Source organism: Perca fluviatilis, chromosome 4, assembly GCF_010015445.1.
Source record: "Perca fluviatilis chromosome 4, GENO_Pfluv_1.0, whole genome shotgun sequence".
Classification (NCBI taxonomy): Eukaryota; Metazoa; Chordata; class Actinopteri; order Perciformes; family Percidae; genus Perca; species Perca fluviatilis.
Window position 1 is genome coordinate 38,152,992 of NC_053115.1, and position 26,758 is coordinate 38,179,749.

The 26,758-nt window shown below is 39.3% G+C and overlaps 3 protein-coding genes across 4 annotated transcripts; 1 reads left to right on the forward strand and 2 right to left on the reverse strand.

The window, feature by feature from the left end:
* Positions 1-922: 922 nt before the first annotated feature.
* Positions 923-2,110, reverse strand: LOC120557031 (histone H1-like). The gene has a single exon (XM_039797046.1). The coding sequence runs from the start codon at positions 1,686-1,688 to the stop codon at positions 1,062-1,064; it is 627 nt and encodes a 208-aa protein (XP_039652980.1). The 5' UTR covers positions 1,689-2,110; the 3' UTR covers positions 923-1,061.
* Positions 2,111-6,952: 4,842 nt separating this feature from the next.
* Positions 6,953-7,700, reverse strand: LOC120557045 (histone H2B-like). The gene has a single exon (XM_039797062.1). It carries the CDS (start codon positions 7,683-7,685, stop codon positions 7,308-7,310), a length of 378 nt encoding a protein of 125 aa, XP_039652996.1. The 5' UTR covers positions 7,686-7,700; the 3' UTR covers positions 6,953-7,307.
* A 5,490-nt stretch (positions 7,701-13,190) lies between these two features.
* LOC120557027 lies at positions 13,191-21,503 on the forward strand. 2 transcript variants are annotated; one of them, XM_039797040.1, is made up of 12 exons: positions 13,191-13,276; positions 13,506-13,532; positions 13,694-13,975; positions 14,138-14,434; positions 16,014-16,088; positions 16,448-16,492; positions 18,251-18,325; positions 18,427-18,474; positions 18,908-18,982; positions 19,830-19,931; positions 20,681-20,721; positions 20,807-21,503. In XM_039797040.1, the coding sequence occupies exons 1-12, from the start codon at positions 13,243-13,245 to the stop codon at positions 20,897-20,899; spliced, it is 1,194 nt and encodes a 397-aa protein (XP_039652974.1). In that variant the 5' UTR covers positions 13,191-13,242; the 3' UTR covers positions 20,900-21,503. The 2 variants fall into 2 exon arrangements, with proteins under 2 accessions (XP_039652974.1, XP_039652976.1); XM_039797042.1 differs by lacking the exons at positions 16,014-16,088; positions 16,448-16,492.
* Positions 21,504-26,758: the final 5,255 nt, after the last annotated feature.

Genomic DNA, 26,758 nt, shown 5'->3' on the forward strand with positions numbered 1-26,758 from the left:
TTTCACTTTCTTCTGCCTTGATTACTTTCATCTGTGGTTTATTTTTCCTGCTGTTGGTCTTGATTGAATTAATGAATTCTCTCACATTTTACTAAGCATCAGCCTACCAGTAACTTTCAGGTTTACATTGTATTTCATTTGAGAAATCTGTAGAATGTATAAGTCATTACATTGCACACTTTTCATGTGTAATCTGGAATGATTATATTTAATTTCTTTGTAATCTGACTACATTACGCAGATTACATGTAAACCATCCCTTTTTACAACAATATGTCAGAACACAAGTTGTCTACGTGGACGTTGAAAACGGTTGTTAATAACCGTTACACAGTTCATCCACACTGTGGGAGTTATAGTACAGAATTAATTAAAACTTTCATTAATTCAATTAAATTATTTCAAATCCTACCCTACCCAGGCTTACTTTTTAAATGTTTTAGCCAGATCTTCCTTGAAAAACTGTTCAATAGCTTAAAGGTTATTAGGTATTAAGTTGGCTAAGGGTTGATTATCAATTTTTTTCTCCTTTTGAATAGAACAATATTAACTGATTTTAATATGTATGCTGTTGCCTGTCTTGTCTTTCCTCTTGAAAAACTGGATTCTCAATGGCACTGTAATATATTAAAATTCAAAAAGGTGGGCCATAATCTGATTTATAATCAGAAAAGGATACATTGAGTATGGAGTTGATGATACAAGTGTTGATCATCACATGCTTTTTCTTTGTAATATGGACCGATGCATTAAAATGTAAGTCTTCATTATCCACGCACTTCATCTGAATATAAATATATTCATATATAAATATTTATATAATTTTTTTTTTTTAGTAAAGCATCTTCTATTCAAGTTGTTTATATTCTTTGAAAATGGAACATTGATTTAACTGCAAACAAATTACTCTTCACCAGCAATTCGTGTTTTGGTAGAATAAAATAGAAAAATAAACAATGGAAACAGATATGATAATGTGGTAGGAAAACAGCTCTCTTGTGAATGTGTGGTGGCTCTTAAAAGAGCCTTTTGGTGCACTGAGTGCAGGTTAAAGAGCCACTTTACTTCTTGGACTTCTTCGCTGCAGTTTTCTTTGCCGGAGCTTTCTTCACAGGAGTCTTCTTCTTTGCGACCTTTTTAGGGGCAGCCTTCTTGGGAGTAGATTTCACTGCTGGCTTCTTGGCAGCTTTCTTCACAGGAGACTTCTTGGCCGCTGGTTTCTTGGCTGCTGGTTTCTTAACGGCGGTTTTCTTGGCTGCGGTCTTCTTCACTGCAGTTTTCTTGGCGGCGGTTTTCTTCTGCGGGGACTTGGCAGCGGGTTTCTTCACCTTAACGGGAGCTTTCTTGCCCGATTTAGCGGCTTTAGGCGCAGCCTTGGGGAGCTTGAAGGATCCCGAAGCCCCAATCCCTTTATTCTGGACCAGCTTTCCGTCGGTCACCAGCTTCTTCACCGCGGTGTTGATGCGTTTGTTGGACTTCTCCAGGTCGATGCCTTTGGTGGCTAACGTCTTCTTGATAGCCGGAAGCGAGGTGCCTTTACGGTCCTTGGACTCAGTCACGGCGTCGAGGATGAGCTTCGGGAGGGAGGGCCCGTCACTCTTTGCCCGGGGAGCTGCCTTCTTCTTGGAAGCTTTGGCCGGGGCTTTCGCCGCGGGAACTGCTGGAGCTGCTGGTGCTTCTTCTGCCATGTCTGTATCTTTCTCTGTCGCGTTACAGTCTGCTGTTCCTGCTCGGGCAGGAGGCGGGACTTATAAAGCTCATGAGAACCGTGGAGAGTCAATCCACAGCCGCTCCGCTGACCTGCTGAAAATGTGGCGACACTTTGTGTTTTCTCTTCCACAATTTGAGGATAAAATTCATAGAAGATAAACGTTTTAAAGCACAATAGTTGTTGTAGCGGTGAGAAAACCTTCTCCCCTTCAAACTGAGTTCATGTTTGGCGACGAGGACTCGTTTATTTTATTACAGGAGGCTTCAAACCTCTCGGATACACAGTCATTTTGGACTACTCGCAGCGAGTTTTCCTCACATTTTGTCTTTAAAAATACCTAAAAGTAATGTGTATTAAATGTGACAGTGGTTTTCAAGTAAGCAGAGACATGTGAGGGGAGAATTAAAGTGAAATCACTGCATTATTGTGTTTTATTTAGTTTAAATTGGGGAAGTTTTCAGTGGTGGTAAACACACTGGTTGCTGGGTGTGAAGCTATAAGCCAGTGGTTCTCAACCTTTTTTGTGCCAGCGCCCCCCTATCCATTATCCAGGTCCCTAACGCCCCCCATCAAATATTATGTAGGCTAATTGCCCTGGATATTAATGATTACGCCCTAATATAGGCCTATTATTGTCGTTACTATTGTTATTAAAAATAATCAATAAATCAAATCATTGAATGACAAACAACACATGTATTAGTTTCCCAGGTATCAAAAAAGCCATGTGAATAGAAATATTTACAGTTTTTTTTTTTAAATGCAACCATTTGACATTCAAATTAAATAACAGCAGCCAATCAGAACTACTAGATATGTAACATTCAAACTATAATTAGGTATTATCAAAAGGCCTGCTGCATGGTGTGAACCTCAGCACCTTTATAAGATGACTATAATTTGAATGTCCTTTTTTGGTTGTGAAGTGACCTTTGGGTGTCATGAAAGCGCTTTAAATAAAATGTATTATTATTATTATTATTATTATTATTATTATTATTATTACAAACACTAACAGTAGCCAATCAGAAACAGCTAGCAATTTAACATTCAAATCTATTTTTCATTCAAATTGTTCCAACGGAAAACAAGCTTGCACTTATCATGGGGTAAAAAGCACGGATTAACCACGCACACACGCACACACACACGCACACACACACACACACACAGAAACAAGGTTTTCATTTTGGTGATGACAAACGACTTGAAGAACGACACCTACTGCCGAATGGAAATAAGTTTACAACCTTTGAAAGTTAGTGAGAGCCCTTTGTTAATGCTTAGAAGAGTATAAGTTAGAAGAGTCTAGGTTAGAAGAGTCTAGGTTTGAAGAGTCTAGGTTTGAAGAGTCTAGGATTGAAGAGTCTAGGTTTGAAGAGTCTAGGTTTGAAGAGTCTAGGTTTGAAGAGTCTAGGATTGAAGAGTCTAGGTTTGAAGAGTCTAGGTTTGAAAGTCTAGGTTTGCTATCGCCTGTCTTGCGAGTAAATAGCAGAAAAAAACGTTTGGAGAAGCGCAACCCCACATCGCGCTGCGTTTTGAGGAGGTGGAGTCCCGTACAGTAAACAGTGACATCTCTTCCTCTATCGCTTCAACAAGAAAAAGTTAAAACAGCAAACACAAGCCCTGAATTGCCCGGGAGTTTGGGGGACAGCTAAATGTTTGCCAAACAACAAAGCACAGTCGATATCTCTCGCTCGTAAAAAAAATAAAAAAATCTCTCGCTCGTCTCTTTTCTCTTTTTCTTCGTGAAATTAAGCTGCCTTCAGGTACAGTAGGGAACGTTGGGTTCTATAAAAGATCTGACGAAAAACTGTTACTGTGAAATATAAAGTCTACTTGTGCTACATTGGGGGGATTAAAGAATACATCAGGACGTCGCACCACCCTGCGGCGATTGCTATTTTTTCTGAACGCAGCTTCACGCTGAAATACGGAGCTCATTTAAGACGATGCTCTGACTTCCCGTTTCCTGAAGGCAGCACGGAGCTGCGCCGAACAATGATCCACCGTCTCGTCCAGTTGCAGTGCCGTGAACTGGCAGGTTTTTAATGTTGCAGAAAACAGTTTTTTGCAAGTAGTTTAAGTGTAAACATGTATTGTTATTGTGAATCTTTGGTTTAAACTAGCTTTCAAACAAACGCCCCCCAAGGGCACCTCAACGCCCCCCTTTCCAAAATATTGCTTCCAACGCCCCCCATCATCTTCTGAACGCCCCCTGGGGGGCGGTACCGCCCCCGTTGAGAAACACTGCTATAAGCGGTTACCTGAAACAGGTTTCTCGGCTGGCATTGATCCTTAACATGATGGATCTGACATGATGGGCCTCATAACACAGGTTCATATCTCTCTCTTCTACTGTACACAACCCTGACTCTGTGTCTATCACTGCAACCAGCTTCAGTTTGCTTCAAAATCTTTCTGTAACATGATCTGATCAGGTCACAATTATTTGGAATCCCACATTTCCTTGCATTTTTATTATATTAATGAGTAGGCAATATTATGACTATGTTTTGTAAAATATGACACTTAACATGAAAGATCGGATGGTAATGTAGGTCGATGGAAGCCACTTTCCGCCAATGTGATGAAAAAAAGACTCCGTAGTCTTTATAATTAGAAACCTAGAAGCAAATTGTATCTCAAAGTAATGATAGGCTACAATCTACTTTTTCAAAATAACGGGTTAGTGCGGGATACTACGTCATTATTGTGAGTTATTATTTTGAGAAGGTTTCTCATAATGACTTAAACAGCTTCTTTTGGTTTCATCACATTGATGTGAATAGGCTTGAGTTTGTTATTTTTTGATTTCAAATTCCTTTCCACCTCTGTTTTTATGTGCGAGTGATTACATAGTGAATAGGCCTACAATCCATGACCAAAATAGTCATACATTGTGTCATGGTGTTAGCCTACTTATAGATTGAATTAAAGTAAAAATAAATGATTTCCTGGGAACCCCTCAAGGACCCCAGACTCCACTTTGGGAACTACAGTTATAGTAACTCTAGCTTTGAGACAAATGTGTTGCAGTAAAAAGCAGAATCATTTCTTTTGAAATGTAGTTAAGTAGTAGCTTAAAATGAAAACAATCGAGTACAACCTGACCTCAAAATGATCTGAAGTAGCCTACAGTGCTTGAGCACAAACTCTGATTAAAAGCATGAAGCAACAGCACAACAAACTATTAGTACTAATAACCATTATGTTTCTTCTCATGAAGGCCATCAACAAACCACCTAACTTGAATACTTTGAAAAGACACAGCACATCTAAAGACAATCTGCAAAATCTTATCGTCTGTGACTCAAACCTCAGTGACATTATGACAGACTGGGGATCTCGCAGGTTCACAATTTGCAAGACTCCTACTGGATTTGTTTGGGAAAAGTTTACCGTGCTGCTCCTGGGAAGAACTTTACAAGAAACGAGCAGAAACAGAAGCACTCTTTGGCCACAGCTGTCCTTGTGTGTGCAGTGGTTTGTTCGTAAAGACTAAAATGCAATCTATTCACAGTTACTGTCCATGAAGGCAGAACGAGTTAAAGAAACTGCAAGAACCCTAAATAAATTACAGGTGTGCCCAAAACTCTTTGAAATGGACAAAGGCACTTCCAAAATATTGTTTGACGTGGCCTACTCTGAATGCAGATGCAACAACCATATATTTTATTTTTAGGAGCAGCTTGGAGAATTATACGCTGTTAAGCTTAATAAATTCCACAGGAAAAGAAATTATTCAAGTCATTGTGTGGCACTTAATAGAGCCAAGTTGTTGGTTTACAGTTTTTCACGATCGCTATGACACTTTTTTCAATACTTTTAACAACGTTCCTAAACTCTTAACACAGTTAGCACAACATCTGTCTGTGTAGGCTATACAATTAACACATTTCTTGTTGCTTTGACACAAAATGCATACAGTTAACACACATTTAAAATGCTTGAACTTCTTTTACACACAAGCTCCACCAAAAGCAAAACAATGGATCTTTACTGCCAAATTTACAAATGCTTTCACACTGTATTTCAGAATAGATAACATCATGTTCTAAACCTAACTCATAGGCTAAAGTCAAAGTGAACAGCTGATCATATTGTAAATTGAAACACAAATATATCCCCTGCATTTTATACATGCATTTATTGAGAAACAGCTGATTGAAGTTATGCAAATAGATCAATCATAGCTGATTCCCTTCTAGGAAACACACTCAGGTGTTGAGGTTCTTTCAATCACATGATCATATGGTAGTACAGTAAAAGAGGACCTATTTGAACAATATACTGTAGATGAACACAGAAAAAAAGAAAAATGCCTTCACGAGGGAGAGGAAGAGGAGTACCAGGACAATTCTGTCTCTGTCTCCTTTTTTTCAAAAACCCCACATTCTATAAAGATACTCTGAGATGGGTCAATCATTTTTTGTATTGAATCTCTGCAGCAAAAGAAACCAAATTTGTGGCCGGGTTGGCTCAGTGGGTAGAGCAGGCACACATATACTTGGAGGTTTATTCCTCAACGCAGAGATCCAGGGTTCAAATCCGACTTGTGATGATTTACTGAATGTCTTTCCCCTCTCTCTCTCCCCTTTCTCAACTAGCAGTCCTGTCAAGTAAAGGCAGAAAAGCCCAAAAAATATTCTTCAAAAAAAAAGTACTAAACCCAACAAAACAAAAATGTATTGAGGATTCAACAGAAACTGCAGTGCAATATGATCAATACAATCACTATTGTCTATTCTATAAGGGCAGACCTGACTGACACATATAAAATAATGCAGTTTCTGTAATTCCATAGGATGTTAGTGTTTTGTATGACATTGTGCTATGATTGACTAAATGTTCCTGTTGGGAGAGAACATGTGTTAGTGTTGTGGAAGAAGTATTTGATTTTGAGACATAATTGCATTGTTTTGGTAAACATAGTGTATTGTGTTAGTGAATTATTGTATTTTGAAAATCAGTGTTGGAGTTTAGTTTACAATGTGTGATTTTGAGCATGAAATTAACTGTTTTGCCAATTGTGTGTTGTAGGTGTGTTGGTGCGTTAAGAGTTTAGGAAAGTTGTTAAAAGTATTGAAAAAAGTGTCATAGCGATCGTGAAAAACTGTAACAGCAGGTTCACTTAGACACACTGGTAACAGCTATAGAGTAAAAACTAAATAGTAATCTATAAAGTCTACAAGGAATACTAGCCATTTGTTGTAATAAATTGATAGACAGCATTTGTGGACATTACAAAGAGCTTTTATTGTAAATGCCAGAGCAAGTCAACATAAATCTCAGTTCTGCATTACCGGTATGTGCCATTCAGATGAATTGAAGTTTCCCTCTGACCAACAGTGAGGGAAAAAAGGCTACAGCAAAAAAAATATATATATATATATATATATATATATATAAAAGAATCGCACAGGTGATAGACGTTTATATACAAATACCATACAAAGCAAATCTAAGTTAATAGAGCATCGAAAACCGATACTTTCTATCTAAACGCATAACTAAACGAAACTCTGCTCTCTAAGAAGAAGTGGGTGGCTCTTAAAAGAGCCGTTGGTTTAGTGGATTACAGCAGCGGGATGGTTTACTTGGAGCTGGTGTACTTGGTGACGGCCTTGGTGCCCTCAGACACGGCGTGCTTGGCCAGCTCCCCGGGCAGCAGCAGCCTCACGGCGGTCTGGATCTCCCTGGAAGTGATGGTGGAGCGCTTGTTGTAGTGGGCCAGACGGGAGGCCTCACCGGCGATGCGCTCAAAGATGTCGCTCACAAACGAGTTCATGATGCCCATGGCCTTGGAGGAGATACCGGTGTCGGGGTGGACTTGCTTCAGCACTTTGTAAACGTAGATGGCGTAGCTCTCCTTCCTGCTCTTTCTCCTCTTCTTGCCGCTCTTGGCGGCGGTCTTAGTCACGGCTTTCTTGGAGCCCTTCTTGGGCGCTTTCACGGTGGCTTCTGCTGGCATCTTTGCTTTGGATTGGAGTTCCTAAAACAGATGACCAAACATGCTCCGGACGCCTTCTTTATTTGCACCTGATGCAAATGAGACTGCGCTGTTACTCGCACAGGATTGGCTGAGCTTTTTGACTGCGACTGAGCATGCGCCAACACAAAGTAACTGTCCCAGAGCCGTTAGGAGACAGAGAACGGCTCTGAACCGTCCTAAAGCTGATGTTATTTTAGATATCAGACTTGTAACTTGAAAAAATAAATGATGTTTAATAGTGTGATTCTAATGGCCAAACAAGTAGATTGGAAGTAGATTGTCTCCAAACCACTATTTGTTTATCCTAACAAGCATTTAATGTTTAGGAAGACATTCCTGACTAGACTTATTATATTTCTTGATGTGTTTTTTTTGTTTAATTTCTCATGGTACATGACACATCACACAATAAAGTTATGAGTAGGCATACATTTTCTACTTTACATTTCCCGTTCGTAATAAAACTTGTAACCGAGGAATATATCGATCACGTAGTGAAAGGTTGTAATAAGTTGTATGTGGTACTTGTACTTCCATGTTCTGTTACATACACAATTATCCAAATGCTGTACTTTTACTGGTTACTTTGCAGATAAACTCCCCCATTACCTCAACCAGTAGCATTAACATTATTACTATTTATTTAACTAACCTGGATAAATAAAGGTTAAATAAAACATAAAAAATGACATTATTAAAAAGCTGCTTTTCTGTTAATTTGAAAAATCATTAAAAACCTTCCCCACTGTATATGTTTACTGGAGTTTTCAATGTGTCAGGACTCTGATAACGTTTCTATAGCTGCTTGTTCATCCACAGAAACACAAATCAAACGGAGAATACAAAATGTAAATCAACCCAACTTAAACGTGTCTTGAAATGTTACACAAGTAAACTTTCCAAAACAAAAGGTTAACACAATACAACTACAGCTGAATGCACACAGCAACTGTCTCAATACAACAGGGACGCCTTTTATTATGCTGTGATGTAAGTGTTTAATAGAGGACAATAACAGACATGGGGGATTCGGATGTCGGCCTATGCAATAACTGTAAAATGTTATTGGGTTCTCAAATAATCCCGCAAGTTTAAAGGTCCCATGGCATGAAAATTTCACTTTATGAGGTTTTTTAACATTAATATGAGTTCCCCCAGCCTGCCTCTGGTCCCCCAGTAGCTAGAAATGGCGATAGGTGTAAGCCGAGCCCTGGGTATCCTGCTCTGCCATTGAGAAAATGAAAGCTCAGATGGGCCGATCTGGAATCTGCTCCATATGAGATCATAAGGAGCAAGGTTACCTCCCCTTTCTCTGCTTTGCCCACCCAGAGAATTTGGCCCACCCATGAGAGAGAGACGTCATGGATTTCAAACAAGCAAAGTAGCAGTTGGTACAAATCTGTAGGGTATATATATAGGATTAGTATAGGATAAATGATGATACGTTTCTGAGTGAAACGTCTCCTTCCTGTCAGGCAATCTTTCTCTGTAAATAAGTCTTAAAAGTCCTGTTAATAATATATAGACTTGTTTGGGGTATTTTCGAAAATCAAGCCTTTTTTTTACTTTAGTTCACAGCAACCTGCCATCTTCAGTCTAGTTTCAGGATAAATATATAAACTTAAAATATAATATTTACTTTATATCACCATTGGAATCCAGTCAGTTTGAAATGTCTCGATATTATCCAGTTCACACAGAGGTTGATGATGGCTGTAATGTGTTACGTTGGTGAACACCAGATGGCAGCAGGAGATAACATGATGGTGAGCTGGGAGGGAATCATTTCCTAATGGAACAAATCACAGAGAGGAACTCTCACTTTATATGTTGGATCATGAGCCTGATCATCAACATCAGGAAATATGTTTGATCACATCTGAAAGGATACAAACTAAATACTGTAGCCTACACTTAAAAGTTACTTAGTTTAACTACAGTTAAAAGTTCACATAGGGAACATTTAGGTCAATGCAATTTGGCGATTTTAATCAAAGTCAAAGTAAACTTTATTATCCCGCCAGGGGAAATTCATGTATATATATGATTTGTTTTACTGCTAATTTGTTAACATTTGTTACACTGCTGCACAATGTTTGAAGATTGAGCGTAACAAGCCATATAGCCGAAAAGGCCAGAAAATATAGATGCTTAAGGAGGGACATATTTATATGACACGTCAGTTAGCAAGGTATATGCCACATGATGTTCAATAATATTGTCTTTGTTTTAGTTTTCTTTAGTTTTGTCTTTTGTATATGCATTTGTATGGAGATAAGAATATGTGTTGTATTTGAGGCAAAGTATTTACAACACATTAATTGACTTGCCTTGAAGGTCACTTTGACATTTCAAACCAAATTCCAGTTATCTTGTTTCCAGCTTGTTTTTTTAATTAATAAAAAATGTCAGCAGGCACCTTATCTAGCCTGGTTGGTTAGTGCTCCTGCTGTTGTAACGACAGTCGTTGTGGTCGTTGGAGATCAGTTCCACATCAGGCTAAATGGGAGCGTTTGTTTAGTTTCATGTCCCACGCCCAAGTCTGTATCCTTTTGTTCGTGCTGATGGGCCATTTCTCATCAACATCAGTCTCCACTCAGACTCAGACTGTGCCAACGTTGCCATCTCTTTAGACATCTTTGGATAGGTATAGCCCCCCAAAACACAGCTAGACAGCTTATCTAACAGCTGGAACCACAGAATGTCTAATAAGGAGAGAAGTTCCACTCTCTGGAAACTTCTGGCTTCTGAACTGTTTGCACTCTGGTTCCAAATGAGGGCGCTCATGGGCGAGTGCAGAATGAATGGAGGTCTATGGAGCTATACCCCTCAAAATCCCCTTTTCTTAGGATATCATGTTTTGTCTAGTAATTTCAATGTTGCATTCGAAAGGGGAGGCTAAGAAAATACACACTGCTGGGTGTTAGATCTTTTTAAAGTGGCTTTTTTGTTCTAAAAAGCCTTTTAAAATGTCAATGACGTCATACACATATACGGCCACAGATACTGCTTTACGACAAGCTCTGAGTCGATTCCTTTTTTCTCTCGAGGCATCGACAACACAGCTGACAGGTTAGGCTCTCCCTCTTAACACACGTGCTAGAAAGAGGTTTGCTAATGTTTTTAAGACCACTTCGAAATATTCACTCTGACATTCTGGTTCCGCTTCGGATGCCGTCAAGCGGGATCTCTGGTCGTAATAAGTCCTTCACTGACCAATCAGCATTAATTAGCAGAATGCTAGCGTTTTATGGGCAACAACGACTCAACCTGTAAGAAATTGAAAAGGACATAGGTACTCTTTCATTCAACTTTCAACCTGTAATCCATGTTGAACTTGCAAAAACTGCAATCAAATCTGAGATTTCTCAACAACAATCAGGTGAAAGAGAAAAATTTAACCCTCTAGCTCCATCGAGTCCCATTCATTTTGCACTTCGCCCCGATCACCCCTGGTGGAACTGCAACCAATTTCGGTACAATGGGGCTGAATAGGGAGTGAATAGGCTCTCCATTCCATTGAAAGCTGCCTTTTATATTTAACAGGCCGCATCAGAAAGGAGGTTGATGCAGGTAAATTCTGTAGAATGATTTTATTAGACCTTCAAAAGGCCTTTGATGCTGTGGATCATGGTATCCTGCTGTTAAACTCATGTTATCATTTTTACATTCAAGAGGTCAATGGACAGAAATGCATTTTTATACACAGCTGCAGTTGAATGGAATAAACTTCCAGTATTTCTAAAACTCAGAAGCAGAGAGACATTTTAAGAGTCTATAAAGAAAATATACAGCATATATATATATGCTTTAAGATATTTAATCGCAATTAATCGCATTAATGTCATACTTAACTTGCAAGTAATCACAATTAATCGCAAATTTTTATCTATTCTAAATGTCCCTTGATTTCTTTTTGTCCCATTATTTTTTCTCATTTTAATGCTCTTATCAACATGAAAAAGTGGATCGGCTTGCTTTGTGCTTTCGTCGCCTGGCTTTTGGCGAGGGGGCGGAGAATTCGCATCAGCTGTGTGCTTGGCCATCAAGTGGTATTTCAGACTGGACGTGCTGCGATGATAGCTCGGTTCACGATGACAAAACACACAGATCGCTTTGGTCTCGTCAATGGAACCATTTGGCAACTTTTTAAAAGTTAACTTTCCATTCAGAATCTTATTGGCATCCATTTCGGCGTCTCGCGCTCGCCATCCACTCAAAACGTAACATTAGCCTCTTTGGCCGGCCCGCAAACCTAAACAAGCGTTTGAGGCGTGCCTGTTGTTTAGTTTATGGTCTAGCTAGATCCGGTGTGGCCTTGTAGTTTTTCTAACGTTACTAGTTGTTGCAACAGCATGTGCAAAAAACTACAAAGTTTGCTAGGCCAAAAAGAACGTTAATCTTGCGATAAAAAAATGTACGCCGTTAAAATGGGTTTGTGTTAACGCCGTTAACGCATTTAACTGACAGCCCTAATTATATTATATGATAGGGACCTTGTACAAATTAACTTAGTGTTGTCCCTTTACTTTATTTATTTGATGTGAGTTGGTCTTGCCAGACTTGTCAACCCATCTCTCAAAAGTCAGGGCAGGAAGGAAACATGACCAAATAACTCTAATTTTGGAACCACAACGTTACATGCCATGGGCTTGATACTTTTTCAACTCAGTATGATAAATAATATCCAGATTCAAATATCAGCTATTAAAGAAATACCAGTTAGTTCATTTTAGCTCTGTAGAATCTGACATGCTGAAATCTAAATTTCAGTCAATCTTCACTGGAACTTTAACCAGTGGAGAACTGAGCAGTCTATATTAGGTAGATGGTAGCTCACTATGGGGAAAGGGGATGTAATATACTACTATTTATTTCAATGGCTTTTTGGCCAATGGTGATAAAACTGTACAAATACAAAGAGGAAAATAGGTGGATATGTTCCATTTTGTCAGTATGTGTGATCATTAATATAAGAACTATTAGGCTACAGTATATCTAGAGGAGCTGTTGACAGCAGCAGCTCTGATAGGAAGTGTGGCTAAACTGCACTAGTCTCGACTGTTCATTCATGTTGAATTGAGTAATTCTTTAATACCTGTGTATTAACATCCTTAATTTATGATTTTAGTCATTTCATTTTTACAAAATGATCGGATAGCCGTGTCTAGCCTTGGCCTGGCTATTTTAGTCATATCATCTGATTTAAGCTTAATGCAATTTTATCTTTCATATGAATTTTCATTGCCGAGTTGACCCATTCTCATACTCATAAGTTATCGTCTTGAGTTGTTTGGATAAGATTTTAGCACAAGCCAGCACTAGCCCTGCCAGTTTAGAACAAGCAACAAGTAAAACAAACATTTAAAAAAAAAAAAGTTTGAGTGGTCTGTCTGTCGGTGTGATTCATTTCCGAGGCTTTCTGTGGTTTTCCTGAGAAGGTGTTCTGCAAAATGACACTTTCACTATGCCGAAGCCCACGTAGTCAGACATACAAGTGTAGTCTTCTTGGACATTGACATTGTTTAGATTCATCATGGCTGGACACCTGCTGTTAGTCGTCCTCATGTGTAAGTTAAACCTTTTGTCAGTTTCTTTAATTTTTCTGTAAATGTAGGCAGATACACACCAACACAGGTCCATTTGATTTGCAAGGGCCAGATTAATATGTAAAGTCAAGCCATTATGTATTGGTAGCAGCGTGTTTAATTACACTTTTTAATCCGGTTTTAGAGATCAAGGGTTTAGTATACTATTACATCTGTTTCACTTGTTAACATGTTTTCTTTTCTCCAACAGATTCCTTTTCTGAGATGAAAGCAAAAGGTCAGTCTCTCTTAATTTCCCAATTTGCCTGTGCAGTACTTTTCTTTCTATTTTCTATACCGTGCATTAAATCCCAGTTGCCCATTAGGAATCTTATCTTAATGCAACTATTATGTATGTGATATAACACGTTTACCTCTAAACCTTTGTTTACCTTCCAGCTCTTCTTCCACCTAAGCTGACAGTGAATCCAGCAGTGATCACACAGACAGAAACAGTCACACTGAACTGTCAGACTCCATCACATCTTAATTTGTCTGAGTGTTATTTTCGAATGGTAAGAGGACAAACTGGCAAAAGCCTCCCTTGTCTGCAGACCCTGACGGGAACCGAGCTGCTGAAGATGGCCGATCAGAGTTCACCTGCTGAGGTTCAAGTGACGTGTTTTTACCTTCATGTGTCTCAATCTCCCGACAGTGATCCATCCTCCATCATCATTCGAAGTGAGTGAACACAACTAATATCATGATGTCTTTCTATAGTTTGAGCACAAACAACAAAGTGGCTTTTAATGGACATCATCTGCTCTTAGAAATGTATTATTAGAATTGTTTTGAATAAATGCATTTTTCATTTATTTAATCAAACGCATGCTTCATTTTCAGCTCTTCTTCCATCTAAACTGACAGTGAATCCAGCAGCAATCAACGAGACCGACTCAGTCACCCTGAACTGTCAGACTCCTTCATCTGTTTCTGTGTCTCTGTGTTATTTCTTCACTCTAAGTGGAGGGAGTGTCAGAGGACTCTCATGTCTGCAGAACCTGACAGGAACTGAGCTGCTGAACATGGCCCATCAGAGTTCACCCGCTGAGGTTCAAGTGACGTGTTTCTACACTGTAAAGGTTGGAGAGAAAAGTTATCCATCGCCACACAGTGACACGTCGTCCATCACCATACACAGTGAGTGGCTGTTATTATATCTCGATGCAGTGTCAGCACAAGAAACAGCGATGAATATTGTGTATATATAAGTGTCAAGAACAGAGGAAAACGGTGGGGAAAGGAGACAAAAAAGAAGAAATAAATGTGGTGCTAAGAAAGAGGAACAACTTAGTTTGTTTGTATGTTTAACAGAGACCAAATTAGTTTTTACATTAAATTGGGGAATAAATTCGTCACACTACTGTCTGTGTAGTAAACATTTTAAAGGTCATCATGGCTTATGCTATTTTTTGTGGGGAATAATTTGTATTCATACATGTAATCCAACAGCCCTTTCAAGATGACCTTGAACTAAACAATAATAGTTAGCATTAAATGACTCCTGTATTGCTCCTCATTTTCCCGGAGGCTTGCAGTACACTGCGGGACCCCGGTCTATCCCACCAGAGCTGTCCGCTGTTAGGTGCGCACCAGTCGGATAGCTTCTTAGCCTGTTCTGCTCTGTGCAGCCCCGAAACCCCCGATGATCCAACATAAACAAGCAGAACACAAGGATACAATCGTGGCAGATGATCGATCAAGGTGATTGATCATCAGTCTGAGTCTTTAAACAAACGCAACCTTATTTCTACTAGCTATAGCATCAGACACACAGTACTCAGCTGCCCGTCAGGTTCAGCAAATAAAACCTAAATAAAACCCGTCCTTAATCAACCTTAATGATCCTAGTAATCTAACATCAATAACTAACTAAATAAAAGTTGTCAGAGACTCTATTTGTGGTTGTAGGGATACTTTCACAGCTGGCGAAGTCGAGCTAACAAACTAGCAAATGAGCTAACAAACTAGCAGGCAATCGGTTGTCTACCAAAATAAAAAAGTATATATAATTATGCCGTCCACATACGAAAAAAGATCATTATATGCATCATAAATGGCCTCTGATAAAATATAGACAGTTGACAATTCAAAAGAGGTAGCTATTTAATTAACTTACCACAGAAGTAACTCGACGGACAGCAATGGAAATGAATGATGTCCAATGCCGTAGAATGGATATTTGGAACTAAGCGTGGCTCCATACCCCGGAAGTAGGCAGGAAAATGCATACAATGGAGTCCAATGGGAGTGTCGCCACTCTGTTTTCTCTATCACTCTGCACCTACCGTTCAGCTAAGTAGCAGTATTAGGGGCTGGAATGCAGGGTTCAAAATTAACTTGTTGTCCACCAGGTAATACTAGTGAATGTTAAAATTGAACTTAAATTTTGGCTGGTGAGTTAAGCATCTTCTACCAGCCACTTGCATATTGTACCAGCATTTGGTTGCTAAATGGTGCTAATTTTGGACCCAGCTTTTGAAGGGGAGTGCAAGGACAGGTGGTGTCCGGCCGATTGTGGTGGGCTGGTCTGGGTCTCAAAAGTCCAGAACTGATTTTTTACCCCAGTCCAGCCCTGGGTGCTTCCACTCCTGTAACGCCTACAAAACGAACATCAAGTCCATCAGTTCAGAAATATTAAGTGTGACTTTGATTAATCACAAATCATATGTATTTTATAGTATTATAACTTCTTAAATGTACTTTGTTGATTCACCAGGGAGGACTGTTGGTACATCAAGTAACACTGATAGTTTTATTTCTACTTTCCCACCATCAGTGAAACCAGCAGCAGGTAATTATTCCGTTTTTTAACAACCCACACACACTCTTTACTAAGTGTTTGTACATACACTCCATGTAATATTGAGATGTGAAACACTGAATATGTTAATACAAAAAGTGATTATCCTGAATCTCAGTCAAAGTGCATATTGAAGGGATGGTTGCTGATTGGTTACTCAGATAGTGTGTGATAGATGCTGTATGCAGTTGTTCATGGATATGTGAAGTTAGCCTTTCTAGTGCAGATGTTAGCCCATATTATTCAAGTAAAATAAAGTTATTAAGCAGCACATGAAAAACTTCACATGTGTACCAATACAAAGGGGAAAAATATATATGTGTGATGTTAATATGTTTTGTGCCTTCAAGAAACAGATACTAGTATGACTCCAGAATCTGGTGATGAAATAACAGGTAAACTTTTATTATTGCATTAAAATGCAAACATGCTTTTCTGTTGATGTTTGTTGCTGTGTATTCATGTTCGAGTGTTAATATGTCTAACACTAAACATAAAAACATATAAAACATATTACAGTAACATACTATCTGGTACTATGTATTTTTCATAGTTAACTTGAGTTGTTGATATTGCACACTCAAATCACATTAGAAATTGGGGGTTAAATATTAGATATGATGTTATTTGTGCGAAAGGTTAAGAAATAGCTAAGATTTTATATTTGAAAAGTGCAAAATGGTGACTCTGTCATCTTCAGTAGACACACTGCACATTGCTGTAGTGGAAGAATTACCACAGTGCTACAAGGAAGTAATACATGTTCAGTTATTTTTATTCTCAATGTAACCCTATCTATCAGGCCGCAAGCCCCAGCAAAGTCTAACTCTGCGTTGTGTTTATTTAGGATGTTGAATATACCAGGGCATGTGGCAGGGACAGGGAAAACAGGAGTCCAAATGGTGGCTGAGACAAGAGAATATCAGACAATCAGTTTAGAAGAACAATTTGGCCCATAAATCACATACAATGTAAAATAAACCATAGCTGCCCCTCTTGGCAGTAAGTGCTAGTTACTTAGCCAGCTCCATGTTCCTGTTTAACATGAATAACAGAAATGCTGGATTAAGCTAGCTTGCCACACCCACACTTAGCTAGCAACTAGCATTAGCTGTGGATTTATTAAACATTGACTCACACTGTCCACATATTCTGCTCAACCATCTACACAGTGAAACTTCAAACAGGTGTAATATACAAAATCAATCGGCCCATAGAGAGAAGAGAGATCACATGATTGGCCCACTTGTGTGTCTTTCATGTGAGCACTGGCCATTCACATCCTTGGTCTTTCACACACCGGCCCACAGAGAGGAGAGAGATCACCAACAGTAAAGAGAGAGAGAGAGAGAGAGAGAGAGAGAGAGCGCTCCATCGGCAGCAAAAGAAACTCCTCAAAGTACCGGTAGTGATTTTTAGCATGCCAAACGATTATTTTAGAACCCTGGTCTACCAGAGAGGACTTGTTAGCTGTTATTAAGGTAATGTTAGTTATGCATTAGTAAGCTAAGGGACTTGCAAACATAGTACTATAGTTTTCTGATTTATCCACAGTCCACAATAACACAAACAAATGTACTAAATGCAGCTTTAGCTTAATATACAGACTTGTCATTTGTTTACAATACAAGACAGCCATGCTCCACCCTCAACCTTTAGCCATCTTGCCACCAGGAGCCAGGCAGCCTTTTTGAATTAGTGAGTACATTATTATACTCTCTTACTTACCACTCAGCTAAGTAGCAGTATTAGGGGCTGGAATGCAGGGTTCAAAATTAACTTGTTGTCCACCAAGTAATACTAGTGAATGTTAAAATGTAAATTAATTTTGGCTGATGACTTAAGCACTTGCATATTTTGCCAGCATTTGGTTGCTAAATGGTGCTAATTTTGGACCCAGCTTACATGTGTTGAAGGGGAGTGCAAGGACAGGTGGTGTCCGGCCGATTTTGGTGGGCTGGTCTGGGTCTCAAAAGTCCAGAACAGATTTTTTACTCCAGTCCAGCCCTGGGTGCTTCCACTCCTGTAACGTCTACAAAACGAACATCAGGTCCACTAAAGTTCATATATATTAAGTGTGACTTTGATTAATGAAAAATCATATGTATTTTATAGTATTATGACTTCTGAAATGTACATTGTTGATTCACCAGGGAGGACTGTTGGTACATCAAGTAACACTGATAGTTTTATCTCTACTTTCCCAACACCAGTGAAACCAGCAGCAGGTAATTATTCCGTGCGGCTTAATAACTTCACATTGGTACCCATACAAAGGGAGAACATATCTATTTGTGATGTTAATATGTTTTGTGCCTTCAACAAACAGTTACTAGTATGATTCCTATGACTCCAGAATCTGGTGATGAAATAACAGGTAAACTTTTATTATTGCATCAAAATGCAAACATGCTTTTCTGTTGATGTTTGTTGCTGTGTACTCATGTCCGAGTGCTAATACGTCTAACACTAAACATAAAAACATATAAAACATATTACGGTAACATACTATCTGGTATCTTTCATAGTTAACTTGAGTTGTGGATATTGCACACCCAAATCACATTAGAAATCGGGGGTTAAATATTAGATGTGATGTTATTTGTGCGAAAGGTTAATAAATAGCTAAGATTTTATATTTGAAAAGTGCAAAATAGTGACTCCGTCATCTTCAGTAGACACACTGTTATTTTTATTCTCAACATCAGGTCCACTAAAGTTCAGAAATATTAAGTGTGACTTTGATTAACACAAATCATATGTATTTTATAGTATTATAACTTCTGAAATGTACTTTGTTGATTCACCAGGGAGGACTGCTGGTACATCAAGTAACACTGATAGTTTTATCTCTACTTTCCCAACACCAGTGAAACCAGCAGCAGGTAATTATTCAGTTTTTTAACAACCCACACACACTCTTTACTAAGTGTTTGTACATACACTCCATGTAATATTGAGATGTGAAACACTGAATATGTTTATACAAAAAGTGATTATCCTGAATCTCAGTCAAAGTGCATATTGAAGGGATGGTTGCTGATTGGTTACTCAGATAGTGTGTGATAGATGCTGTATGCAGTTGGATATGTGAAGTTAGCCTTTCTAGTGCAGATGTTAGCCCACATTGTTAAAGTAAAATAAAGTTATTAAGCAGCACATGAAAATTAAACATGCTTTTTCTGTTGATGTTTGTTGTTGTGTACTCATGTCCGAGTGTTAATACGTCTGACACTAAACATAAAAACATATAAAACATATTACGGTAACATACTATGTGGTACTATGTATCTTTCATAGTTGGCTTGAGTTGTGGATATTGCACAATCAAATCACATTAGAAATTGGGGGTTAAATATTAGATGTGATGTCATTTGTACGAAAGGTTAATAAATAGCTAAGATTTTATATTTGAAAAGTTGAAAATGGTGACTCTGTCATCTTCAGTAGACACACTGCACATTGCTGTAGTTGAATAATTACCACAGTTCTACAAGGAAGTAATACATTTTCAGTTATTTTTATTCTCAACATGTCCTCAACTTGAATTCAGTGATAAAATGTTTAGAACCTAATTTACCATGAACATCAGTAGCAACATTTTGATTTCCACGTTAAATATTTGGTGTGAACTGGTATTGGTGGTTAAAACATCCACAGAACATATCTTCCTGCTTTGTGTTAATGTTGTGAGAAGCAAAACTGACTTGTTTATGGCTTCTATTGTTGCAGAAACGTGGATATGGAAGTGCGTAGCAGTTGTAGCTGGTTGTGGAGTCATGGTGGGCGTCATCTTGCTCGTTTCTGCAATTCTCTGCAACAAAAGAAGAACTGGTGAGAACTAGGTTCATTTGTTAGTCAAGCAATGTTTTTACATGGGTACAGAAACCATTATTTTTTGTTTCTTTCTGATTATTACATATGTGCTGTACTTAAACTCGAGAATTGCATTGTTGCACTTTTAGATTCACTCAGTTTGAGAGGGCGTCACACTTTGTTCCTTTGTCCATTCAGCCCCATTCTTTATTCCCCCGGCTCCTCCATTGCTATTCTCCTTTCATCCAGCAGAAGTTCTTGGACTTTCCCTCCTTCCCCTGTGCAATTTTTTGTTTCCTAGGATGGCGAAGGCATGTCCCGACCTACAGAGAGAGGCAAACACACATTTGCTTCCCCCATCACCTGACTGCCAGACCAATCTACTCTACACATGTGCTTCCACTTCATTCATCTGTCTGCCTGACTTTTCCTCCCCACCTCCTCACCTGCATCACCCGCCTGCTTCCAATCCACTCTCATTAAATCCTGCTCTACCAGTCCAGTTGCTTTGTTCCTTGCCAGTTTGTAATGTTTCATTGTAGTCATCTGTCTGTCTGTGACCTGCTGCTGTATACCTGCTCTGTGTCAGCTTGCACAGAAAAAACACACAAGACCTGCATCTCAATCTGAAAGTCAACGCTGTGTGAGGGAGAGCAACACTGCAATCAGCCGGACTGAATACTTATCTTACTAAAGAGAAATGTATAATTGTATATACATTATAACCCCTGCAATCATCTTACTTTGAGTGTCTCGCTCACTGGCAGGTTCTGAGAAAGTAAGAAGGCAAGAGCCTCAAAACGAGAATGTAAGTATGACGTGAGAGGCAATATTAAATACATTTTCCATATATATATTAACAGATGCTACAGTGGGTTTCTTTCTTTTCCCAGTTTGACACATACCATATGTACTCCATTATTGCTGAAGATCCAGCTGCATCAGGCCTGAAGGATATGGTGTACAGCACGGTGCAGCCACACTGACACTGTTTTATACTGGATAGAGAAAGAGAGGCAGACAGCCTCAAGGACTGTAAGAAATGTAAACCTTGTGTTTGAAGTTGAGTGGTCTATTCCAGACTAATGTTGGACGACTGTAATGACTTTTTATCAGATCAACCTAACTTCTCTGAACCAAACTTTTACAAAAGTTTCCCCAGTTTAATGCAACTTTCAAGTTGAGTTTTATGATTGACAAAGCACAGCTTGGTTTCCAAACTGCATTTCGATTTAGCTTTATTTTATATCAAGATTTAACATGTATTTAGTTTTACTCATATTAAGCATACGTTTACTTTACTCCTGTTTATAATTTGTTTTACTTTTATTTGTTGTGTGTTCTGTTTTTGTTATGTTTTTTATGTTGTTTTTGAATCTGGATATATTTTGTCTGAGACTTCTGTGACTACACATATATATATGTAATAATTATGTTTCTTAGTCACTTTAAGTGTCATTAATTGGTTCATGTCAGACACACATACAAATGGGAGGTTGTGTAATTTGGAATAGGTCCAGATGAATGAACAGTTTGTTTTAATTGCCAATGATGAAGAGCTGAAAATCAAGAGCTATTGAAAAAAAAAAAGTGGCCCACTGTGTTGCATGGGGCCCTATTGAATATATATATATATATATATATATATATATATATATATATATATATATATATATATATATATATATATATATATATATATATACATTAAAATTTTAAATACATTGTGCATACAATGGGAGAAGATCAGAAGTTTGTTTGAATAAGTCTTTAAATAAAACGAAACAGCTATTGACAAAAATCAGTAAAGCTCCTTTGGCCCATTTGCAGGGACTTTTGACAAAATGTTCCTCATTTTACCATATGTTCAGATGTTTACCTGACAAAAACTTATCAAAAGATAATAGCGTAAATTACAAAAGAACAAGTTTTTGTAGCTAGCGTCCAAACACAAACGTAAGCATATCTCAGCAAAATCAAATGCTATCAACGTAAACTTGGTATTACTGTTGGCCAGGCCACTTCAAAGGCTCTGTACCCAAACAAATCGGCCCTCTAGGGGGCACTATAATCGTGGTAGACGCATTTTAGCACATAACTCAATAAATGTAAATGGGGGAAATTTGCGGCTCACACCTCGCGACATTCCCTGACATTTGCCTCCCCACGGTCGCGCTTTGGGTTCCACTTTCGAGTGCTCTGGCTTCAGAATGCTTTATCTTTGAATAATGTGCGCAGGTTTCAGCTCTTTCAGAAATATCTCTTTCAGTTAACACCTGCACTAAATATATTTAACCCTTGTGCATCACTAGGGACATTTTAGGCTTTTTTCATTTTTAATCTTTTCGATCATTTTGACTGTGTTGATGCACAGGAATACATTTTGGTAGGGTGTTTTTTTCAGATTTTAGAAGTTCAACCTTAGCTCCAACAATAAGTCTAACTGTGTTCAAATGCAGACACTCAGACCCTTAACCCTTTAAATGCTAGTTTTTTTTACATACTGTAATGATGTGATATACAGTATGTATACTACTCCTGACATTTTAGAAAAAGCAACAAATCATAAGATATGACACTCTGTTAATGATATAAACTGAAACAGAGCTGCTGTCTAGTTACCAGGCAACAGAATCAATGGAAAACACATAGACCTATTCATCTTTCTTCAGCGATGAGCCTCCAGTGTGGTAGAATAAAGTTAAATAAAACACATGTACTAGCTACTTTAAAGAGGATGTTGTGTGAGTGTATTTCTGTGAATGTCTGTTAATTTAATGTGATTCACGTTTGATGCTAGTTGTGGTTTTCCTGATTGGCAGCAGCAGACGCTGGTCCAATAGGAGGTGGCGCTAGATTAGGCTAGTTGTGATCGTTAAAGGGTGTTACTGTTAAGTTCTGGAGTATGGCAGATCCAAAAGCAGAGGCAGCAGGCAGAGTAGAGCTTGAATATTTAATGAATAACTAAAAACAAACAAAAGGTGTCCAGCAAAACAGCTGGTAACGGAAAATCCAAAATCCAAAAACAGGGCTCTCAAGTTTTGAACAGAGTTCAGAGTGAGATTTTGGCGGCAGGGGTTTGAGTCTGATCTGATAAATGACACATAAATTCGTACAAATATATATATTTTTTAATTTAATTCAGTATTTCTTTTTGTGTGTGTGTGTGTATGTGTGTGTATGTAATAATTAATACTATGCATTGTCTGGATAAAATATAATGAAATAGCCTAGACCAAAGGTTTTCGCAATGGGGTCGGGAGGTTGTGAAGTAAAAATAAAAGGAAAGAAAAAACTAAAAATATTCAAAATTATTATGGGTACTGTTATAAAAGTATTATGGGTAGGCCTATTATAAAATGGGTATCTTTATAAAAATATAAAACTGTCAGAGTAGCCCTGCAGCCGATTCAACATGTAGCTATAATAATAATAATAATAATAATAATAATAATAGCTACCCAGTGTTTCCTCTATGTTGATTTCTGCCGCCACAGTATCAGAAATAGGGCAGACGCACAACAGGGTTTCCACTATGTAGCTACATGTAGTATATAAAGTCATAATTACACGACTCTACAGAGCCGTGTGCTCTACTGAACTCAAGCCAACTGTCATCCGCTCTCTCTCCCCTCAACTGGAACAGTGACAGGACGTCATCACTTGCGAAGTCATGGCAACCAGATAAAAAACAGGGCGAGTACACCAGTATATAAGAATGGACCAACAGATCCCATTGCTCTGGACGGAGACCAGTGAAGGATATTAGAAGCACTTTTCCGGTTATCGCTAGCTTTACTGCGCAGTCTCCAACTGAGAGAGACAACGTAAATGCGATGTGAGCAACCTGTCTGAAAGTTGTAAGTCTTCTGGTAGCTGTGCCAAGAGAAATCTCAATCATTCCCAATCTTCCAGAGACGGAGAGAGTGTAGGTATATGTAAGGAGATAACATGGGCACAGGCTAATTATTGCTAACTAAAATGCTAGTTAACATTAGTAATTAAACTTAAACAGCTAATATAAGTCGAAACTGCCTGCGAGCTTCTCCTGTACTATACGGTAATTCCTCTACTATGTGACACAATCGTTAGCCTATTTTTATAAAAACGTCTGCTACGGAGCCATAACGTGAGGTACAAGGTAATGGAGCCTTTTATACATTGTTGTGTTTCTTTAGAACTAAACAATGGACAAATAGAGTCTTTAAATGCTTCAGATGTAAAGTTATTCGCTGTCAAGTGACGTCAAAATGAATGGCAGTCAGTGGAATGCTAACGGGAGGTGATCGCTTTGTAGCATCAAAATGGCGCCATAGGAGGTTCGAGTTCTGAAGCAAAGCTTACCCCCTTGGAGTACACTTGTCACTCAATCTCAGGTAAAGTCACAAACAGCGACGAAAGCCGCAACTTGAAATCCGCACTCACTCAGCTAGTGCGTGGCAGGCACTAGCGGCGCCAGGATTTTTGATTGTAGGTGGGCCTCCAGAAAACTGGATGGGCCAATTAAAATAAGCCAAAACAAATGGTGGGTGGTGGCAGGGCGTTCTGAACTCTATGGGGAACTCACTTGAATCCTCTACCTGTTCCACTGTTAAAAATAGCGGCGCAACTTGGTGGCCGTTATCCTGGTAATTTCTCTGCGTGAGAAATACAAGGTGTGGCGTGTGAGAGTGTGAACGGGTTGAAATGCTTGTGTCTCACGCCCAACGCGTGAGACTTGAGAGCCCTGCGTGAAAGTAAAAAACGGAAATAACAGGGACCAAAAACACAGAGACTAAACAGGTAACTCACAAACAGACACTCCAAAAACAGAAAAACAGTACAATGACCTGACAACAGACAAGGGAAAGACAGAGACTAAATACAGAGGGTAATGAGGTAACGAGAGACAGCTGACACAAGGAAAGGGAAACAAGTGAAACACATTAGGGCTTGGCAGAACAATCAAAAAAGGCGGGAAAACACAGGACAGGAAGTAAAACCAAACAAGACAAGACAAGACAGAAAACTAGACTACCAAAATAAAACAGGAAACAGAAACAAACACAACCATAACAGTTACAGCAAATTTACCACACGGCTACATATTCTTACTTTTTTCATAAAACTCACCCATCTCGTAGGAGCAAAGTTTAACATTTCATTCAATAAAATTATGGTACAAAAGGAGCACTAACGCCACAGGTCTTATGTTGACAACGTGGACGCAGATATAGGAAACTCCAAAGGCAGTCGTAATATTTACCTAGCCGTCTAGGCTAACGCTGTTGCGGTAACGTTAGCGAAACATCGGCGTAGCGTTAGCTAGCTGTCTAAACTTGTGAAAAGCTGAACAGCATCCCCGTCCAAGTAATAAATAAACACTAAGCAAATATGTTGTTACTGGAGATAGTAGGCTACCATCAAAATGTGAGATATCTAGCTAATCAATATGTGTTTACAACCGTCAGGGGATTTCACAGGTGGGACTGACAAGTTAGCACATAGCTAGCATGATGCATTGTATTTTCTAGATCTAGATAAGTTTACCGGTACTTATCTGAACTAACGACATGATCACTGTCACTAGATATAAATAAAACATTGACTTTCACTTGGTGCTATTCACTGACAGTAAAAACACCTCTTCCTCATCCCAGTCAGTCACCATAGTTCTAGTACTAGGCTGATACACGTCTCCCCAACGTGACATCATCACCGAATTGCGTTAAAAAAACACTAATACCAAAAAGGACAAAAACTGGCCTTTAACACTATTTGGAGACATTTTTAACATACATTTTTAACATTAATCAACAGTGGTGGTTAACCTGAAAACATGGGCTTTAATGGACTGAAAAGTCCAAATGCTGGTTATATGACGTTGGGTTGCGTTACTCACAAGCCCCCGCCTGAGCGCCGCTACGTTGGAGTTTACCCCGGTTGACGAGAGGGTCGCCTCCCTATGCCTGCGGGTTGTGGGGGGGAAAACTCTGACTGTTGTTTGTTCATATGCACCAAACAAGAGTTCGGAGTATTCGGCCTTCTTGGAGACCTTGAGTGGAGTCCTGCATGGGGCTCCAGTTGGGGACTCCATAGTTCTGCTGGGGGACTTCAACGCGCACGTGGGCAATGATGGAGACACATGGAGAGGCGTGATTGGGAGGAACGGCCTCCCTGATCTAAACCAGAGTGTTTGTTTTTAAATGGACTTCTGTGCAAAAATAACGACATGTTCACATAGCGCATATGTACCTGGAACTACAGCACCCTAGGCCAAAGGTCAATGATCGATTTTATAATCGTTTCATCTGATCTGAGGCAGTATGTTTTGGACACTCGGATGAGGAGGGGGGGGGGTCGGAGCTGTCAACCGATCACCATCTGGTGGTGAGTTGGGTCAAGGGGTGGAGGAAGACTCTGGACAGACCTGGTAAGCCCAAACGGGTAGTGCGGGTAAATTGGGAACGTCTGGAGTAGGCCCCTGTCTGACAGACTTTCAACTCACACCTCCTGGGTGGGGGCCGGGTCATGACTGAAAGAACGAGATCCAGGGTACAAGCGGCCAAAATGGGTTTCCTCAGGAGAGTGGCTGGCGTCATCCGAGAGGAGCTCGGAGTAGAGCCGCTCTCTTTCGCGTCGAAAGGAGCCAGTTGAGGTGGTTCGGGCATCTGGTGAGTATGCCCCCTGGGCGCCTCCCTAGGGAGGTGTTCCAGGCATGTCCAGCTGGGAGGAGGCCTCGGGGAAAACCCAGGACTAGGTGGAGGGATTATATCTCCAACCTGGCCTGGGGAACGCTCGGGATCCCCCAGTCAGAGCTGGTTAATGTGGCTCGGGAAAGGGAAGTTTGGGGTTCCCTGCTGGAG

Bases quoted from the DNA above. Each gene is read 5' to 3' on its own strand.
- LOC120557027 (XM_039797040.1), top strand. From the start codon at position 13,243: ATGGCTGGACACCTGCTGTTAGTCGTCCTCATGT. The intron at 16,089-16,447 runs GTAATTATTCCG...TGTGCCTTCAAG, and splicing joins ATCAGTGAAACCAGCAGCAG to AAACAGATACTAGTATGACT. The intron at 16,493-18,250 runs GTAAACTTTTAT...TTGATTCACCAG, and splicing joins ATCTGGTGATGAAATAACAG to GGAGGACTGTTGGTACATCA.
- LOC120557045 (XM_039797062.1), bottom strand. From the start codon at position 7,685: ATGCCAGCAGAAGCCACCGTGAAAGCGCCCAAGAAGGGCTCCAAGAAA.
- LOC120557031 (XM_039797046.1), bottom strand. From the start codon at position 1,688: ATGGCAGAAGAAGCACCAGCAGCTCCAGCAGTTCCCGCGGCGAAAGCC.